The sequence below is a fragment of the Eptesicus fuscus genome, chromosome 21 (genome assembly GCF_027574615.1).
Source record: "Eptesicus fuscus isolate TK198812 chromosome 21, DD_ASM_mEF_20220401, whole genome shotgun sequence".
NCBI lineage: Eukaryota > Metazoa > Chordata > Mammalia > Chiroptera > Vespertilionidae > Eptesicus > Eptesicus fuscus.
The window spans coordinates 21,930,311-21,950,778 of NC_072493.1; the positions used below are offsets into that span (position 1 = coordinate 21,930,311).

Here is a 20,468-nt window from a genome sequence, read left to right on the forward strand (position 1 = left end):
CACCTTTCTTCCTTCTCACCCCTTCCTGGAGGCCAGCCCTCTTCCTCCATTCCTGCTCTACCTCCTCTGACGTTTGTTGAGTGAAAATTCAGTGCCAGACACCAGGCTGGCAGAGGACCTGCTGAGAGCCTGGAGGGACCCCCACGTGCACATGGGCTTTAGACTAGCACATGAGCACTGCAGCCGGGCTGGTGTCAGAGACCAAGCAGAGGCACTGTGGGAGTGCAGAGTGAGGGGCCCCGGGAGCCCTCTGCCTGCAGCCTTGGAGATTCTGACCCCCAGGATGCTGCTGTGAGAGAGAGGGCCGCAGGAACAGCACTGTGTGACAGCCAGTCAAAGTCTGGCCATCATTCCCATTTCACAGCTGAGGGCACTGAGGCCAGACAGGCATGCTGGGGCCAGGAGCCCTACCACCAGGGCGAGCCCTGCCCAGAACTGAACAAGGCAGGATGGGTTCTGGGGGCCTTTATCCCCCAGCTGGATCCTGGCCCCGAATGCTCATTGTCCTGGGCTGTGGCCAGGTGAGGGCTTAGTGTCCCCACCTCCTGGGACTGGGCAACTGGAAGTGACAAGGGAGGTGACCTGGTGAGTCACTCGCTCTGGGTCCTCAGCTTGGCTTCCAGATTCTGTTTTCCATCACGGTAATTGCATTTATTATTCATAAACTTCTAAAACTGGCTTGTGGGCCTCAATTTTCCAAGCCCCCTGGGCTGTCACAGCTGAGGCTCCTCTGTGTCGGGCTTGCCAGGGGTCCCCCTGTGGCTTTGAGTCGGGATCAGACGCGCAGCAAGGGCCCTTTGAGTTTGGAAACGAAAACAAAGGGTTCCCAGCTCTGAGGCTTTCCGGCGGCCCTGGGAGGCGGGCCTTTTCTCTCCTCTGTCTGGAAGTGCGGGGCGATGAGAGAGCTGTCCCCCCAACCACCCACACTTGGCCACCTCCTTCGTCCCACCTCGACCTCAGCCTCCTGGTGGTCATGCTCTGTCTCCCGTGTGTGCCATGCGTGCCGCAGAGCCCTGCGCCCTGGGCATATCCCCTCCCTCCCGTCTCTCACTCCTCTGCAGGCTGCCCTCGTCTGTCGGTACCTGTCCAGGTGGGTGCTGTCTGAGTGCTCTCTCAGTCCTTCCCTCGGAGCAGGGAGGGCAGCCTGAGGTGGGCCGGCCCTCACCTGTGCTTGCTGGCCTTCCGACTGCTCCGCCTGGCTTCCTCCTGGCCCTGTTCCCAACCCCGCCCGAAGGCCACGAGCTTCCCCAGCCACCCCCCACGCCCCGGCGGGCAGCTTTCTCGCCCGGTTGAAGGGGTTTGCGGTTTTTCACTGCCTCTCCCCCATCGTCTCTGGTAAAGTCCCATCTCTGCGGAGATCTCTGTTATACAAAGACAGTTACCTCTGAGGGCATCAGCATCCGTCTGTGGCTCTGGCTCTCCAGAATCAATCCCTGCCCGGGGGCCTCGGGAAGGCCAGAGGTGCCGTGGCCCCCCGGCAGGTCTGACATGAGGAGAAGGCCCTTTCTGCCTGATGGCGGAGGGCGGTGTGTGCCTGGGAGGCTGCAGGCTGGCGGGAGGGCCCAGGCGGCTCCAGGCCTGGTGAGGCGCTCTGGACCCTCACGCTCGGGTTCAAGTCTCTGGTTCTTAAAGTAATGGGCTTGAAAGGTTTGTCCCTGCCAGGGGGAAAAGGCAAACCAAGACAGGTGCTGGAACAACCTCTGAAGACAGCAGGCAGCAGCCACCACAGCTGAGCAGCCCACGCCTGGCCCACAGACACACACAGGACACGGGCGAGATGTTCTGTATGTGGGCCGGGAGCCATCCAGAACTGGGGCCCCGGAGCCCGCCCGCAGAGGTGGATAAACTCTGGTGTTTCATAAAGCAAGCACTTGGAGGAGTGAGAACGAACAGGGTATCACTGTACCCGGGAACATGGACGGGTGGCTCTCCGGAGGGCCAGTCAGCAGAAGCCAGACTCAAGGGCATGCGCTGTGTCATTCCACTGACGCAGAGTCCCGACAGGCAGTGGTGACGGGTCAGCAGAGGGCAGGCGTGGAGGCGGCAGTGGCACCTGTCAGCGGACTACACGTGTTCTGGGTCTTCATCTGGGGGGTACGTTTGTGAAATGTCCACTCTGGAACCCAGTGTGTGTGCCCTTTATGTACATTTCAGTAAAGAGGTTTGGGCGGAAACACACACCACAAAGCAGGGCTGCTGCAGGGACAGCCTGGGCAGAAAGGCTGCTGCGTGTCTCTTGTCCTGAGTGGTCTTTGTACCTTTGAAATTTACAGGCACCTCAGGAGCCACAGGCTGACACGGTGAAATGGCCACTTGCGTGCCTTCAGAATTATTCTGCCGGCCAGTGACAGGAAGAAAATGAGAAGTTAAATGCAATTTAGGGAAGTACCGCCTGGGCTGTCCATTAAGGCCAGGACCTGAATATTGAGTCGATTAGAAGCAATTATAAAAGGGACAGCATTTCTTAATGTTTCTCGTTTGACAGGATGGTTTTTACATATGGGGCATTAGTTAATAAAAAGTCTCTGAAGCCTATTGTAATATATCATCTAATTCCTAACAGCTCATAGCCACCGAAATAGGTAAGAAGGGAATGTGAAGTTAATATATAGTTATTATTAAAATTGCCTTATAAATTAGTTAAGTCCCCTGGAGGTACAAAGTGGGCATCATTATTCTGAGACAGTCTCAAGGGCCTTGGCGTGCCCTGTGTGCTGGTGGGTGGGGGTGCCCCCTTCGCAGGGAAGGGAGAGCTCCGGCTCTGTCATTGAGGGATAAAACACCTGCTCGCGTTGGAAGGGGCGAGAACCAGCGACCAGACTACAGCGACTTCGTAAGGAAACCTCTTCCCTAGTGATGGAAGTTTCTGGGGAGGGTGGCGCCCTGACGCGTCACTGAGCTTGTTCTGTGCCCTAGGTGAGGAAGGAGGAGAGGTGGTTGGAGTCACAAGGCTTGGAATTGGTTGGGGCCACGTGCAGGTGTCCGTGTAGCTTCTGATGCGCTGGGGGCCACTGGTTGTCCCAGAGCTGGTGGGGTAGAAGCAATTGCCTTAAGGCATTTCCCCCAGAACACCCAGTGCAGGCATGGATGTGGGCCTGCCGCAGCGCCCAGCCACACTGCAGGCGGTATGTGAGGGCCAAGGGGCCTCAGGCGATGTCAGGGCCACCATTTCCAGGCTGCATGTGCAGGGAGCCCCGATCTCCCACCTTTGCTGTGTAGCAGTGCGTTTCATCCAGGGATTTAGAAGCTGTGAATGGAAATCCATTCAGACCCACGCTCTTTGCTGAACCCAAGTTTTGTGTCCATGGGCATTTAGTGAAAATCGCCTTTTATACATTCTAGGTGATTTGCCCTGCACCTGTCGAATCCATTCACAGTGGCAGGTTCCCTCCCCGGCAGACGCGCTTCCTTCGGCTCCCTGGGCAGGTTTCCCAGCGACAGACCAGAGGCAAATTTGCTTCTTAGCTCAGCCCTTCGGAGCTGCATGTTTGGTCCCATCCTGTGTCTGCCCCCTCCACTCCAGTGGGAGCCGAGTCGGTCATGTTTCCCTGGGGGTGGGTGGTCCCTGAGAGCAGTGTGTGTGGAGCCAGAGGAAGAAGGCTGACATCTGACATCCACTCACACTGCAGGAGGGATACTTCCTGTGCAGATGGAGGTTTTTGCCACCAAATCTGATGGAAGGAAGGTAAGTGGGCTTTTAATGCAGAGCTGAGCCGGCATTCTTACGGCTTGGATTCTCCACACCCCATGCCAGAGAGCCTTGCCTACAGAGTTTGTTTCTGAATTGTGGTCTCTTAAGCCAGGCTGTTAAGTTCCTCAAGGTGCTTTGTGTTGGGGGGCAGGCAGTGTGTACTTGCGACCCCTTGTGGAAGCTTTGTGGAGTGGTCCTGGATTGCCGCTGTGTACCCACTTGGGACGTAAGAAAGCAGGCCTGGTGGGGCCAGTGTCTCAAGGCTGGGTCCAGGGGAGCCGGTTTTTAACAAGTAGCTCTTATTTATTCCTAACAAATATCTTCAAAGTGAAGATAGCTTTACACTGATGAGAAGGCTTGCATATACCAGTAGGGAATTGTCAGTACAGAGCATTATAAACAAGACATGAAAAATAACCTGTGATGCAGAAGGTCACTAACCCCTGTTGCTGTAACAAACAAGCTTTCTGGGTCTCTGCAGGGGCACAGAGAGGCTTTGATCTGCTGGGATCCCATGAGGCAGAGTTCCTGTGTGAAGCGGAAACCTCCCTCTGGCAGTGAACTAGGCCACCTGCATCTGTGGGCGCCACCATAATCCGCTTAACCAGCCCTCCACTGGGAGTGGCTTCCCACTGGCCACTGTGGCAATCAGCCTTATCCCTTCACCTCTTGGGGATAATTCCTGAAAATGGAATTGCAGGGGGACTTTCACTGCAGAAAACCAGACCGCCCTCCTGAAGTTCTCGGCACCGCTGTGGATGTTAATGTGTAGTGAGCATGTACTGCATGCTTCCTGCGGGCTTTCTCACTTCGTCCCACGAGGTGAGAATGGCATCCTTCCGACTGCATAGGACGCGGTCAGGAGGGCGTTAGGAACTGGCCCAAGATCCCACAGCGGACAGGTGGGACTTCGAGGAGCCAGGTGGCTCTCTACCGGAGCCACACACTCAGCCACTGAGCTGGACAAGCACACGCACCGCACCCCCCCCCCCCCCCATGAGTGCCACCTTTACAATCTGATAAAGGAAAAGTACTGCCCCGCCTTTTTTTTCTCATCTCTTGATTCCTGGCAAGGTTAACCTCTCAGAGGCACTTCTTGGGCATTTGTCGTTGTGGCCTGTCTGTGGCGCCGTTGTAATTACTGATCTACAAGCCCCCTTTGTATAGGATTCTTCATGTTATTGGTCTGGTTACCAAAATATTTTTCCCAATTTGATATACAGCAATTTTAAATGTCAGTCGTCAAATTATTCCTTCCCTACATAGTTTGTCTTTTGCATAATTACCACAAAAGCCTTTTCTACGACTTCAGTACAGTTCAATTGTACGCATGTTTTATTCTGTATTTATGATTATATGAATTTCTTTTTTAAAAATATTTTCTTTATAATTGTAAAATATTTCTAACACTGGCATGTATAGGGTAATATATCCATGTATCCACGTGGTTTCATTTTTTTATATTTAACTCTTTATCTAAAATGCACTTAAGAGTGATGAGTAAGCAAGGATTCTGGCTTTTTTGACCCCTCAAAATGAACAGTTGACCTACTTTCTTTGGAATAGTAATTTTTTTCCCACTGACTTACAACTCCACCTTTACCCTATTCTAAATTCCTATTTGTATTAGTCAGCACAGGATAGCCTTTGACGCAGTAACAAACCCCAAATCTCAGTGGCTTAGTAGAGCGACCGTTTGTTTCTTGCTCGTGTTGCTGTCTGAGGCAGCCCCGCGGCTCTCCTCCAGCAGAGTCAGGGCTGCCTGGCTGTGCCCTTTGAGAAGGAGGAGAGAAAGCACAGAAACCTGACAGCTGCTCTTAAAGCCTTGCCTGGCAGTGGCACACATCACTTCTGCTCACATGCCCATTGGCAGCAGTCAGCTACCTGCAGGGTGGCTGAGAAATGTAGCCAGAAAAAGGAAGTGGAGTGGTGAGCACTCAACCAGGGTCCAATAGGGCTTCTCTTCGATAGATGGGGGTTAAGACTGTGTGGATGTATGTGTGTGTGCACATATTGTGTGTGCATGTACACACGTGTGTGTGCACGTTCTGTTTTGATTGTTAGACATGTTCAGGCCAACCATCCCTGCCATCTGTTACCCCTTCCTTGATGTTTACTGAGAACCTACTGTGTGCTCATCGCTGTGCCCAGCTGGGTACAGGATGACTTGGGCCGGTCTCTAGAGGTTCCCTTTGAGACTGGTAGGGGAAGGGTCAGGTGCTGTGGCACAGCCGTATGCAACACTGAAAGCCACGAGGGGTGTGTGTGTGTGTGTAAGTGTGTGTGTGTGTGTGAGAGAGAGAGAGAGAGAGAGAGAGAGAGAGAGGAGGGGTGGAAGGCAGGCCTTACCTCTGAAGGGCTTTTGATGGTGAGAACCCCCTCCAGCCACCACCTCCTGGGTAGGCAGGAGGGCCATGAGGGAACCTGCTTAAAAGCTATCCAGGCAGCCAGGTGGACTGGGGAGCAGTGATCCTGGACCTGACAGGGTGGTGGCAGTGGGTGGTCTTGGGATGCTGTTGGGGTGCCGTCCGGAAAGGAGCGCTTAGGGCACGCTGGGTGGTATGTGGATGCCAGGCATATGGGAAAGCATTGCCTTCACGCTATGGCCCCTCTCCCTCCTCCTCCAAGCTCTCACTGTGTTTTCTGGGCTTTCAGAATTTTAGTGGGTGATTTGGTTGCTTAACGGGTCGCCCCAGTAAGATGATTCAAAGAGTGTGCAGGAGGGGAGTGGAGAAGTCTGCCTCATGGCTGAACAGAAGGGGAAACTCGTACCCTCGTCACACAATTAGTGCTTCCACTGTGGAGCGTGACTCAGGCCGGAGCCAGGAGCGCGATGCAACACTAAAAGCCATGAGGGGGGCGTGTGGACCCTGGTCATGTGCTCACCCCTCCACTTCCTCCAGACCAGGCGCGTCTGCAGCCGCCAGGACGAGGGCAGGCAGCTCGGGCGCAGCCCTCTGCAGTGGGATGTCACACACGGAGGAATTCCTGCTGGCTGTCTGCTGGCTTTGGTTAGCAGTTTTAGTGCCATAAAGGAAGAATATTAACTTTGCATCAATAGGCAAAGAATAATTAAAATATAATTAAAAGCATGAATTCTTCTAATGATTGGCTTTATATAATGTGTATTTAAAAGCAAGACATCTGTTAAGACTCTCTTTTGAAGCTCCCCAGAAACCAAGAGAGGATTGCATTTTAATTAAAAATGGATTATTTCAAAAACAGTTTAATCACCCTGTCATCATAGGACTTAGACCTTGTTAATTAGCTATTGATAAATAGGTTTAAGTTACCAAAAATTTAAACTCATGGGGATTAGAGAACCTATTTTTGGGGACTTGCCCTGCCTCTCTGGGATGCTGGTAGGGGAAATGTTCAGAGCAGGTGAGTTCTTCAGTCTCCTCTCCCGTCCTCTGTAGACCCGTGTGGACCACCCACAGCCGCAGGGAACAGATGTGGGGCACCTGTGGCTCCGCCCGCCATCCCCCCCTTCCCCCCCCCCCCCCTGCCACCTTCTACCTCTGAGGTGAGAGAGGGTGTGCGGCCCTGGAAGGTGGCATCATTCCCTGGGCGTGTTCTCGCCGTTCTGAACTGTGGCTGAGGCCCCACCAAGTTCCTGGGGGACACAGATGTGGCCTCCACTGTGCTGGAGGGGCCACTGGCCAGACCATGCCCCTGCCTTGCCGCTCCCCCACCCCCGCCCGTGCTTGGAGCATCCCCACGACAGCCCTGTCTTGAGGGCCGATCTTTCTGCAGGGGCCGCGTGAGTGTAACCCCCACTTATCATCCTAAGTGGGCGAAGCCTTTCAGAGTGGTAAATGGCATTCCTGATGTTCCTTCAGCCAAGTGTGACTAAAATAACATTTGGAGGAGAGGGGTCTTCCGCCCCGATGTGCCGCCGTGAGACGCAGACGCACGCAGGGTGGAAAGGGCTTGGCCCTGCGGACAGTGTCTGGGCCTCCCTCCCGGCTGAGGGACTTCGACCTGAGCTTTGCAGCTCCTGGGAGCTCAGGAGGACCTTCCCCTGGGCAGTGCTCACCGGGTGATGCAGCCATGGTCCTCGTTTCCTGCAGGAGGCCGGGAATCCTGGCTGCGGTGGCCCAGCTCCCTTGGGTCCCTCCAGCAGGGAGTGTCCCTGGCCTCCTGCTGCACACTGACCCCTCCCCCGCCCAGCTCATGACCAGTTCCCTGTATCGGTGTCCTGGGCTTAAAATACCCGGAGTGGTTCACGTGGGCCTGGCTGGTGCAGCGCCTGCCTCCCCCTCAGAACCGAGAGCGGAGGGCAGTGTATAGGGACTATGTGGACCCAGAGATGAGCCAGCGTGAGCTGGGGCCCACGGGGCAGCTCTCCGGCGCAGAAGAGGAGGTTCACGGGCCGCCCAGGGCTGGAGCAGGCGGGAGGCGAGCCAGCGCTTCAGACTGCCGCGTTTGAGAGGCATTGATATAAAACGGTGCTTTCCAGAGAATGCTCTGTCTGAACCGACACACGGTGAAACACTTGGAGACTGTAAGGCGAGGGACAGGAACTTGATGTTTGGAGATCAAGTACCCTGGAGTCTAGAAACAACGCACACACCCTGGAGGGACTAAAGCAAAGCCCTTTGTTTCTCCAGAAGGAATGGCTTAGGGGCTGTCTTGGTGTTGCTGGTGGAATCGCCGTGTCTCCTGAGGATGGTATTTAGGAAACACCTGTTTGGTGGACGATGCCAGGTTTTGTGACTTCCACCGGAGACGGGTAGAGTTTGTGGCAGGGGACACCTCCAAGGATGTCCCTGGCAGGATGGGGGACGGGGGGGGGGGGGGGCTGGCACCCGCGGTGCTGTATGGTGGTTCTGCGCGGGCATCCCAGAGAGGCAGTCATTGCCCTGACCGGGCTCCATGCAATGAATGACCTGAACTGGGGATGAGCTGGGAAGTAAAGGGAGGTGGGAACGTAGCCACGCCAGGTGCAGCCAGGTTCGGGCCGAGGGGAAGCCCGTGGTCGTGGAGCAGAGTGTGGCGCTAAGAGCTTGGCATCTGTCTGAGGCCCCAGCAGCCAGGTTTGCTGGTGGTTTGGTTCCCTCAGGGGCCTGTGTGGCCTTTTGTCCACAGGGTCCACACTGACCTGGTGTCCGAGGCTGCTGAGCCGGGAGCAGGTTGGGGCACAGGAAAGAACCTGGGCTTGGGGTCTCTCTCACCAGCTGTTTTCCAAAGACGCTCATGCCATCTGCGGGCTGGAGCTTCTGGGACAAAGTGTGCCCCCCAAAACTAGAAACTGGCTCAGTGTGGGCTCCCCCCTCCAGGACTAGAAACCGGCTCAGTGTGGGCTCCCCCCTCCAGGACTAGAAACTGGCTCAGTGTGGCTCCCAGAACTAAAAACTAGCTCAGTGTGGCCCCCAGAACTAGAACCGGCTCAGTAATGTTAACGTAAAAAAACCATTGAAACCTGTAAAGAATTTTTGTGAGTTTATTTAAGCCAAACTGTAGACATATGCCGGGAAGCAGAACCTCAACGAATTGAGATAATGCTCCGGAGAATGGCGGGTTACATCTGTATTTATACATTGCCATCAAAGGAAAGGGACGTAGGTGGGTTACATGAAATCCATTGGTGCCCTGGCCGGTTTGGCTCAGTGGATAGAGTGTCGGCCTGCGGACTGAAGGGTCCCAGGTTTGATTCCGGTCAAGGGCATGTACCTTGGTTGCGGGCACATCCCCAGTGGGAGGTGTGCAGGAGGCAGCTGTTCTATGTTTCTCTCTAATCGATGTTTCTAGCTCTCTATCCCTCTCCCTTCCTCTCTGTAAAAAATCAATAAAATATATATTTTTAAAAAGACCATCTAGGTTTTTGTCTAAAAAAAAAAAAGAAATCCATTGGTGATAGACTAGAGAGGTGGGAGAAAGCAAAGTAGGGAAACCCCTGGGACTGGATAAAAAGTAAAATGATAGACACATACTTAGGTGGGTGCAGGAACAATTAACAAAACCATGAAGGAATTTGTGGTATCTGTCCTGGCGCTCAGCACATTAGGTTGTGCCCCAAGGGGTCTAGAAAAAGAGAAGTTACAAGTTACCCAGACATTTCAAAGATACGTTATTATAGGTGGAAAAAGAGAGATAGGCTCAGTTAAGGTGAAGGTTGACAGTGAAGATACTGGCCTAGGAGGTGACTACCCACCATCACTGCTTTTAGTTAAAGTTTCATTTCAGGCCATCCTTTGTGGTGACTTCAGGTCTCTGAGTGTGCAAGACCACCATGCGGGCCTTCCTTGAGCTTGTCAGGTCAGCATGTGGCCCCTTTCATCCACAGTGTCCACCCCCGAACTAGAAACTGGCTCAGTGTGCCTGCCCCCCCACCCCAGAACTAGAAACTGGATCAGTGTGCCCCAGAGAGGCCTCAGAGCAGAATCTCCCAGCATTTACTGTTCATGTGACACCCTCAGTTTCTACCAAACCCTTGTCCCACCTGTAGTATTTTATTTGCTTAACAGTTCCTTTACTTTAAAAAAAAAATACATTTTTAAAGAAAGCTTTATTTCTCTGTCATGAGTGAAACCCAGTATGATTCACCATCAATGAAAGATTAACACTTTAAATATCTAATGCATAAAATGTATTTATTGGTGTACCTCATCTCATGGGGTACCTTGCTCTCATGGGAAGAGCCAGCTCAAAGAGAGTCCCACCCTGTCTAGTCCTTTCCCCACCTGGCTTCCCTCCCTGGGGCATTCCTGGGGAAGTGGGGGTGCTGGTGTCCCTGAGGGGAAACAGCCTCTGAATTGTGGTAAACAAGGACTCTCTCCCGCCACCCTTCCTGCATTTGGCCTAAATGATTCCTAAGGCGGCCTGGTGTGTTTTTAAAGGGAGAGTTTTCAGTTTGGGGCCAAGAAAGGTGTTACTGCTGATGTCAGCAAGGACTGGTGAGACTGGGTCCAATGTAAACAGCATTGATCCTGTTAGAAATAAGGCGAGCCCCCAAATTCAGGGGTCCTGGTAGAACACAAAACATACTCGGGAGCCAGGCAGCACGGCAAACATCTTTACTTCTACGTAGAAGGGTGCACACACATGGTCTGAAAGCACACGCACACCGAGCAGGTGGTCTGCTTGGGTTTATAATCCCTGACGCACGTGACCTGTCCCTTGCTCTTCATTGGAGCTCAGGCACACAGTCTTTCATGATTGGCTAATTCAAAGGGAGGGGTTGGCCTTTGCTATTTCAAGATGGCGGCCCCCAGGGGAGCTGCAAGCCATGCGGCCAACATGGCGGCTGCCAAGTCACTCAGTCCAACATGGCGGCTGTCTAAACTGTTCTTTGACAGAAAAGATGACTTGTGTATTCTCACAATCCCAGCATAAGGTGGGCAAATTGTGCTCATGTTACTCGGCTCTTCCAGAGCCAGGCCTCTTGCTTACTCGGGCATCAGCTCCAGAGGGGTCTGGGTTCACAGAGGTAGAATTTCCCACTTGAGCCTGTGCTTGGGCTCCAGGGTTTGCCCTGTGTGTGGTTACCATCTGGCCCCACTCATGTTCTGCCCTGTCCGCACTCCTGCCCCCGGTGTCTGGGGGAATTATCAGAGAAGGTACTAGAGGGGGTTGGATGGGGCCAGCTGCCTGTTACACAGATGTCAGTCAGAACCACTGGTATCCTTCATATGTAAACCCCTTAAGGACCAAAAAGATAAGGTAAGCACTCCGTTTTCTAAGAAAGAAACAGGCCATTCAGAAAGGAAGCAGTGTGAGGACAGAAGCACTTGCCAGTTAATGATGAAAGAAGGAAACGTGTTCTGTTTGCCTGCCAGGTTTGCTGTCCTGTGGGCAGACATGCCCGCAGTGCTGCTCAGGGCACAAAAGACTCTTGGGTTTTCTTGGGTCCTTTTGGCAGAACCTGCCCTGAGACTCAAAACTGGGCACGCGCTCCGTAATTCTACTTTTGGCAATTTAGCGCGAGTTCAGTGAAAAGGCGTATGGCCATCTAATGGTGTGAAATTGGTTAAGTAAATGACAGGCTGTGGTACTGCCTACACAACTGTTTACTTGTTCGGTCAATCAGCACAAAAGCACGGAAAACCTCCTGTATACCAGGCACTATTCCAGGCTCTGGGGCTCCTACAGTGAAGGAAACAGACAAAAACCCCAGCCTAATGGGAAGTGAGAGAGGATGGATGGATGGATGGATGGACGGATGGATGGATGGACGGACGGACGGACGGACGGGCAGACTGATGGATGGATAACATGTTCGATAGTGGTGAGGGCTAAGGGAGCTCAGGACAGGCATCCCTGAGAAGGAGACAGTGGAGGGGAGACCTGAAGGGGAAGCTGTGGACCTCTGGGACAGACACTCGGGCAGAAAGAACGGGGTGCACCCAGGGGCCCAGAGAGGGGAGCTGGCCTGGTGGTCCCAGACTGAGAAGATGAGAGGGGGTGGCGGTGGGGGAGGGAGAGGGAGGCAGGCTGCTCTTGGGAAGCCAGGGTCGAGTTTGAACAGAGGAGTCCCTTAAATTATGAAATGACCCCTCCGTGGAGCACGCTCTGTAGGGGACAAGAGCTGAAGCAGCGGGACCCGTAGACCACTGTCACCGTTGGCGAGGCGAAAGGCGGTGGCAGCTGCGCCAGGGACACGCAGTGCAGTGGGAGAAGAGTCTGATTCTGGACACAGAGCTTCGGAAAGGAAAAGCGCATGAGCCTGTATCTGTTGTTTCCAGGAATTTTAGCAACAGCCTTCCCTGGGACATCCAGACGGGTGGGGCCATTTGTCCTTACAGATTCTTGTGGGCTCAGTTGGCCCCGTGCACGGGTGTGAAGTAGAAGGTAAAGGCCGATGAATAAATGGATGCAATTACCTGGAAATACTGGCTTTATCTCCTAAGCGGAACCTACACAAAACCCTGGGACACTGCTTTTCCTCTCCTGGCTACATGCTTGATGGAGACACATGCACACGTGCCCCCAAAGACTGGCAGGAGCCCACAGCAGCACTGCTTGTGACAGCTACAGCCAGGAAACCAGAATGCTCGCCCGCCGAGGCTCGGGGCACGCCCTGAGGATGGGAGAGCGATGGCTCCCCACCTCCCTGCTCCACTGGCAAGGTGCAGAGCAGCAGCCAGATGTAGGGCCTGTTTGATTCCATTTACGTGAAATCAAGTTCGTTAGGGGAAGCTGACGTGCGGTGTGAGAGGTCAGGCTGTCTGTGGGAGGGGAGACTGCCTCAGAGCGGCTTCTGGGGACACAGTTTGTGGCAGATCGCTGTGCTGGGTCCTTATGATTTCAGGCCCTTTTCTCTATGTGTGTCAGATTCTGTTAAAAGGTGGCTTTAAAAAAATGTTTACAGTTTTTGAAATCAGTGCTTACGCATAAAAAAGGCTTGGAAGGATGGTCAACAAAAATTGAATAGAGGTTATCTCTGGAGAATAAGGTTATGGGTGATTTTTATTTTATTTTTACTATTTTCTTTGTGTAAAGAATTTCTAGGACCGTGTGTGTGTGTGTGTGTGTGTGTGTGTGTGTGTCTGCATACACACATGTACACATGTATTATGTTTACTAGCAGTCTGATGCAGCCAGGGCTTCGAAAGTACCCAATAACAGATACCAGGGAGCTCTAAAACACCCAGTCAAGCATGTCAAGAATAAAGGAGAATATTTGTTAATTGAATGTCATGTTATGTCCTCAGTTATGCTTAATACAAGATAGGCAATTTAGAATTCCCAATTATCCAATTAAAATGCTAATTATCTCCTACCTTGATAAGCCGCTCTCGGGGACAGAGCGAGTGGCTTCTCTCCCACGCTCCGCATCTGCCTGCCGTGACCACCACCGTCTTTCTGCTGTCCTTGCCTCTGGTTGGTGGATTCTCCCCTTCCAGGGCCTCTGCATCCCCGAGCCTCTCCCGGGCACCAGCCCCCCCTTCCACCAGCCCGCCTGAGGCACCGCTGCCCTGGGATTGTGCAGGGCCGCTCGTCCTGGCAGACCCGTCTTCGGCTTAGATGTGAGGCCCGGGCTCTGGAAGGAGTAGCAGCCGCAGCCGCCCCCGGTGCTTCGGAGCAGGAGCCTTGTCCTGCTGGCAGGTGCTGTCCCAGTCCCTGCCACTGCGAGCCTGAAACCTGGGAGCCATCCGAGTCAGAAACCGTGCATGGACTCCAAGCTCCCACACAGATTCGCACATGGCCGCTCTGAGTGGAAGTTTCCTCATCAGAGAAGCAGGAAAATAGCTCCTCTCCTGGAAGGATTGTTGTAAATGCTAAATGTTGCAGGTGGCTGTTTGGTTTTTCTCCTTGGAGGGGCTGTGTCACCTGCCCCAAGTATCAGACAGAGTAGGCAGCAGGGCCTGCACTGGCTGAGTTCTACATGAGCTCCAGGCCTGCTCCTCCCCCCCCGCCTCCCCCCCAGTCCCCTCCTGTGCAGACCCTTCGATCCGGGGTGCTGTGGATGGGACCCTGGCAGCAGCTGAGGAGTCGGGAGAGTGGCCTGGGCAGGGAGTGGGGCTAGCGAATCTGTTTTTATCCAGTTGTCACTCAGGCCCAGCACGCCCAGCGCCACATACCCTCCAGGCCCCTGAGGGAGGTCGTGGGTCGTAAGATGATGCCGGCCCTGGTCCAGTACTGGGGCAGCAGGGAAGGGACTCGGGGAACTTCAGGAAGGAAGGAAGCTGCCGCTGGAGGGGACGGCCACTGCAGCCTTGCAGAGGGTCTGGCTCCTTGGTGGTGCCCTGTCGGTGCGGTCTCGAAGCTGTGCCGTGAGCACTGCTTTATAAATAATGCATTTCTGGGTTTAGTCCAAGGCTTTAAGTCAGTCCCTTCCTGGCAACAGACCGTGTGATTGCTACTTGCTTATTTAAAACATGCTCGGAGTCTCAGTGGTGGCTCCCTAGCGTTCTCTGTGTCTTTCCTTACCCAGTGGTCTGGGGAGCAGAGGGGCAGGGCAGGCCCCCACCCCCGCCTTTCACCACTCCTCAGAAGGCCCACAGAGAACTCTGTTTAAGGAGCTGGGATTCTGGGAATTTGAGGGTGGGGCAGAGGCATCTGAGAAGGAACCATATGCTGAGCTGCCCTGGGTCAGGGAAGCCCCGTGTGCACATCAGTTTATCCTGGAGATGCTGCACGTGAGCTGGAGGACGCCCTGGAGAGCCTGGCTGTGCTGGAATGTGCGGGTATGGGTGTCTGCACATTAAGGTACCTGTGTGAGGTACGGTTATCCCGTTATACAGATGAGGAAACAGGCATGGAGAAGCCATGCATACCGCTGGGAAGAGGCAGAGCATCAGTGTTGGCTTTGGCGTCAGTGCTGAGCAGTGCCCCAGGAGGCCGGGTGTGAGGCTCAGGGCAGGGCCGTGGGGAGCCCACAGGCCTGAGGGCACCCGGGGAGACGGCACTGACAGCGGGCTGGGCTGCCACCCGGGCCCAGGAAGACACTGCATTTCGTTCCTAACACCTCAGCCCCCACGCTCTGGCCCCCGCCCAGGCTCATGTCCCTGTGTCCTAACGGTCCGCTCTCCTAGGCCCTCTGCTCAGCCCAGTGGCTTCCACCACCCTGCCCACTCCCTTCCACGCTGATGTCCCTGCCCCGGCCTGGCGGCCTGACGTGCACCCAGGCCTGGCCTGGGAGGGGACGAGGTGGCCCCTGCTGACCTCCCTGGCTGGCTCACACTTGAGCTGATAGCTCGGGATTCTTGCTGCCAGGGCAGCCCTTCTGCCCTTATCTTGGGCAGCTGATGTGATTTGTAGGGCTGTGTCTATCTCCTCATCAGATGACCAACCTCAGGGCCAGGAGCTAGGCCCGGTGGGAGGCCCAGTGGCGCTGTCCCTGGAGACACGGTTCCTGCAGGTCTGGGCCCCAGAATCCGCTGTCCCTGCCCATCAGTCATCTCCAGACTCTGACAGATGGGCCTGCCCCTCGGCCGCAGCAGTAACCACCGTCACCTCCTCACTCACAGCACAGACTCCCCAGGTTACTCTCAGGTTCTCACTTATGCCTGGATGCAGAGCATGCTCTACCTGGGTCTTGCCTGTGAGAAATTTATGGGCGAGGATATTAGAAGAACGGCCACGGGAGGAAAGCTTCGGGGACCACAAAGCAGCAGGCGTTTGTGAGGTGGGACAGGGATAGGGCAGACCCCGCCCTTCCCCCCTGCTGCTGGCTCTTCATGAAATCTGCCTGACCCGTCATCAAACGGTACTTGCAGGTATTAATTATTTTCATTGTGTGGATCGTCTCCATCTGAGGATTCTGTTACCAGAAGTTCTCGGGGTCTAAGCCTGCTGCTGGCTGTGTCTGACAACTCTTGTGAACTATTTCCGATTGTGAGTTCATGCTCAGTGTATGTGGGACATATATATGCATGTGTGTGTATATGTGTATGCATGTGTGTGTACATGTTTATGTGTACGTATATGTGTATATTGTGCTGTGTACATGTATGCATGCCTGTGTGTGTGTGTGTGTGTGCGCACGTGTGCAGATCCTGGCTGGCCTGGGTCGAGGGTGCAGATGTCCAGTTTGGTTTTGTGTCTGCTCCTGCCCAGGGCTCCAGGTGTCACCAGTCAGGGGCCGTTTTGTTAATTTCCTGGCATGGGGGTTTCCAAACCGTGAGGTAGTTCACACCTGAATCTGAACCCCATGGAGGACAGACCCGTGCTATGCAATCTGGGGAAATGTTCTTTATTTCCCCCAGGGCCCAGTCAGGCTTCCTGGCCTCCTGTGATGCTCATGAATTTTCTCCCAAGTCTACACTTTTGCTGAGGGTGCACCCCTGCCAGGGCCCCACCTTTATGTGGGGGTGGGGCCCAGTCTAGCCCCCACCTCTCGTGTGCCCGAGGTCTTGCTGCTGTCCCCACACGGCCGTGGGAGCCAAGGCCTCAGGTTCCCTTCCTTCCCGGCCTCCCTGCTCCTGTCCTGTGACCGCTGCTGATTCTATTTCATGCTGCGCCTCCAAGTGTTGGGGGAGGGTCTCCAGTTACATGCTCTGCCCTCGTGTCATTGTGACTGAGTTTGGCCGTAGGCCGTGTCAGTCAGCGCGTAGGCCCTGTGGTGCACCCTCATCTGGCTCCGTTGACCGTATTTTGTGTGAAGGTCCGGAGGGTCCCTGTGGCCTCCCGTGGGAACCAGGTGGCTCTGCCGCCGCAGTGTGTCCTTGTGGCCGTGCCTGCCGAGCGCTGACCGAGCTGTGCGGAGCCTCCAGGCAGCCATGTGGATTGCAAGGCATGCTTGGTAGAGTGTCCACTCCTCTCTCCCACCCCCTCGAAAGTCAGAAATACGTCAGACTTGCATCTTCCACAGGCCCCTGAGCCACCACACCTTCCCCCGAACTCGGACGCCTTCCCGTGTCCACAGCCAGAGAGGGGGTCCGGAGGAGTGTGAGCAGAAAGCCTGGGCCCGTGGCAGCCGCCTGTTACTGCCACCAAAGCACATCATGCTCACACCATGCTTGTCCTCACATCACGTTAGGAAAGTTCATTTTAAAACGAATTAGGTGCTGAAGTCCAAGTGGAAGAACTTCAGATCCTGTAGACGTTCAGCAGTGGACTCCCTCGTCTTCTCAGCCCTCGCTGTGGGTGTGGGGTGTCCGCGTGGCGGGGAGATGAGCCGGTGCGGCGGCGGCGGCTGTGGGTGAAAGCTGGGTCAGCTGGTCCTTAGTTTGGAGCTTCTACGAGCTGTGCCTCTTGCTCTCAATTGCTTTTTTCATAAAAGAGAGCGATGAAGGCTGTTTCTCCGAGTAAATTACACAGGAGAGCAATGCCTGCTGCTGAGAGCGGCCGCCTGAGGGAGCCAGCCCCACCCCGTTTCCTCCGGCTGCCGGGGAACTTGCTTGCCTGTCCCCACGCACCCTCTGCCTGTCCCCACCACCCCGAGAACGGCTGTGCGCCCCGAGGCCTGCTCCTGTCTGAGCTTCTCTCAGAGCCCAGGGAGCACCGAGGCTCCGCGGCGGCGTGTCTGGCTCCGAGCCTCGGCGTCCAGGCAGGCAGGAGGGCTTTGCTGCACGGAGTGTGCGGTCTGTGGCCACTCTCCTCCCGCTGTGACTTGGCCTTGCCGTCCCCACGGCCTCTGGGACTGAGGCTGAAGTCCATGGCAGCCAGCTGAGTGCTCTTGCCGTGACGGGGAACGTGCGGCTCTCCTCGCCTCCCTGGCAGTTCCTGAAATCCTTTCTCCTGAGGAAATATCTCGCTCACAGATACCCAGCCATGAGGGTCGTCAGGCAAATATGAAAGCCGATCGAACCGACCAGCAACTGCTTCCTACCCGACCGTAACAGTTACACATAATTTGTGTTTACAGTGCCTGGAAGATTGGACTCCTCCGCGTAGCCGTTCTCTGAAACAGGCCTAGAATGTCAGAGCAGACTCACCACAGTGCTCCGCGGGCCTTTGTGCTTCTGAAGACGGGAGGGAGGGAGGGGTGGGGGCGGCACAGCCCTGTGATGGGTCCCCCTGCCTGGGTGGTGGGTGGGCAGGGCAGGGCCACCTGGAGGGCAGGGCCTGAGCTGTTGCCCAGGCCTCAGGAGGGGTGAGAGCCGTCCCCACCATTGCCCGGCCTCCGGCTGGGTTCTGTAGAGCCTGGGCCCTTGCAGCCCTGGGTCCCACGAAGAGACGAGCCCCCTCCCAGTTCCTAAGGCATCTGGTGGGGGGAGGGGTGGCGTCCTAGCCTCCCCAGAGTTCTTGCCATCCCGGCTTCCAAGGGTTCAGCACTGCGGATGTGATGTGGGTGTGGGTGTGGGCGTGGGTGTGGCTGGTGGGCTTGTCCCAAGTCGGGAGAGGCAAGGCCTGCCCCACCCAGGCCCTGCCTCTCTCCACCTTCCTGGAGACCGCCCTGTCCTGCTCTTTCTGCACGTCCCTCGCCCCCATCCTCAGGCCAGTGCCCAGGAGATCCTGCTGTCTTTCCCCTGCGCCCCTCCCTGCGGTCAGTCCTGGGGCCCCGGTGAGTCCAGCGCAGGGGCTGGGAGAGCTTTTGTGTTCCTCCCTGGCCGTGCCCAGCCCCTCCCGGTGGCGGGGTGTGGCCACTGGACATGGGAGTCCCAGGGAGATACTACCTCCAGCCCTGCAGAAACGGTGGCCCCTACGTCAGCCCATCTCCCCACAGGGCCAGGGCTGTCCTCCGATGCGCTGGCAGGCTGGGCAGCGCCACAGGGTTGCAGGTGGCAAGCTCCTCTGGCCTTGTTCCCTCCACACTGACCTCTGTGCTCGGTGGCCTGTGGCTGACCCTGGGCTTCAGCTGCAGCCTCACAGAGCGACGCCGGAGGGCTCAGGCCTCGCAGGGGCCGTGCAGGCTGTGATGACTCAGCGCCCTGACTGTCTCCCCTCTCCTGCAGCCTCTTTGAGCACTACTGCTACTCCCGGGGCGGCATGCGCCACAGCTCCTACACCTGCATCTGCGGCAGGTAAGTGGGCATCCTGGCCACGTGGGGGTGATGGTGGGAGGGTTACGGCAAAGGGAGGGGTCCCACCGTTCCCCAGCTCAGATGCACCTGCTCACTCCCACGCCCATGCCAGTGCCCACCTAAGCTTGGAAGTTACTTCTCCTCCTAGGCCCGGGAGCAGAGGTGGACTCTGCCTGCTCTGGGGGTGCTGCGTGGAGGAGGGAGCCTGGCCACCACTGGCCACCTCACCCCTCCCACACAGGCGCACACCCGGCATGTTGGGCTTCTGTGTGGAGTGTGTGCATGTGTGTGTGTGTGCGTGTGTGTGTTTATAGGTATGTGTTTGAGGGGCATGTCCTGGCTGTGGGTGGGCCTTATCCCCTGCCTCTCTGGTCAGATGATCTGGCCCCCCTCAGCCAGGACGGAGCCGGCGATGCACACGTCCTCGGCACATGAATAATACATGTGAACGTGTCAGTCCTTGGAAATGTTCTCTGGTAGATAGAGAGAAAAATCATTATTTCTACTTTTATGATTCCTGAGACTCCCAAACAGGGCCATAAATATTACACCCAGGTGAGTTTTTTTTTTCCCTCTGGACAGAAGAAAAGTCCTTTTTTTCTTAAAGGCATAGCTCATGAGGAACGTTCTCTTGAGCAGAGGAGCGAGAGGCCCGGTGCCCTGTCTGTGTCCCAGCTGGACTCCCAGCGGCCCGACCCAGCCCAGGCCCCTCCCAGGAGGCCTCCCCTGTCCTTTCAGCCACCAGGAAAGGAGGCTTCCCCAGACCCCCCATTCTGTTCTTCATCAGACCCACACCCCCAGCACCCGCCCGAGCAGCAGCCCCAGGGAAGCCCTGTAGGAGGGCCCTCTCAACCCGAGAGGCTGCCCACCAGTGTGTGGCTGTAGGTGACCTCGGGCCGTGGGCCTGACCAGCCACCCTGGGCCTCTGCCTCGGGGATAGCCCTGCCCACGGGGCAGGTGTTGGGGCCCAGCCCTGGGCCTGCGGTGAGGCTGAGCCGTGGACTTCCCCTCACCCTCCGCAGTGGTGAGAACTCGGCCATCCTGCACTACGGACATGCCGGGGCCCCCAACGACCGGACCATCCGGGACGGAGACATGTGGTGAGTAAGGCCGCCCGAGCCGCCCCGCCCTGGCTCGGTGTGTGAAGAGCGGGGCCACGGGGGACCCAACCTCAGAGTGACTAACCGGGCCTCTGGCTGCCGCCCTGCGAGGGCCCAGGCTGCTCTGCCACGGGCACCGGCCTACGTGGTGCCCCCTCTCCAGGAGCGAGGGAGCCCCGAGGGGCGGGGACCGGTCTCTGAAGAGGGCCTGAACTGTCCCCCAGGCCCTGCCCTCTGACCTCTGCGTCAGTGCCACCACACTGACACCTCTGTCTCGGTCCTGGGAGGGGGCCCTCTGCCCCTCTGAGACCTGGCAGCCTCGGC

General features: G+C 56.0%; 1 protein-coding gene across 2 annotated transcripts in view; it reads left to right on the forward strand.

Annotated features, from left to right (window-relative positions):
- The window catches only part of PEPD (peptidase D), a 121,798-nt gene that overhangs the window by 81,503 nt on the left and 19,827 nt on the right, over window positions 1-20,468 (forward strand). For both annotated transcript variants that reach the window (XM_008139784.3, XM_054710814.1), the window contains exons 10-11: window positions 18,976-19,044; window positions 20,067-20,144. In XM_008139784.3, the coding sequence (XP_008138006.2) occupies window positions 18,976-19,044; window positions 20,067-20,144 (147 nt within the window). The remainder of the gene's footprint in view (window positions 1-18,975; window positions 19,045-20,066; window positions 20,145-20,468) is intronic.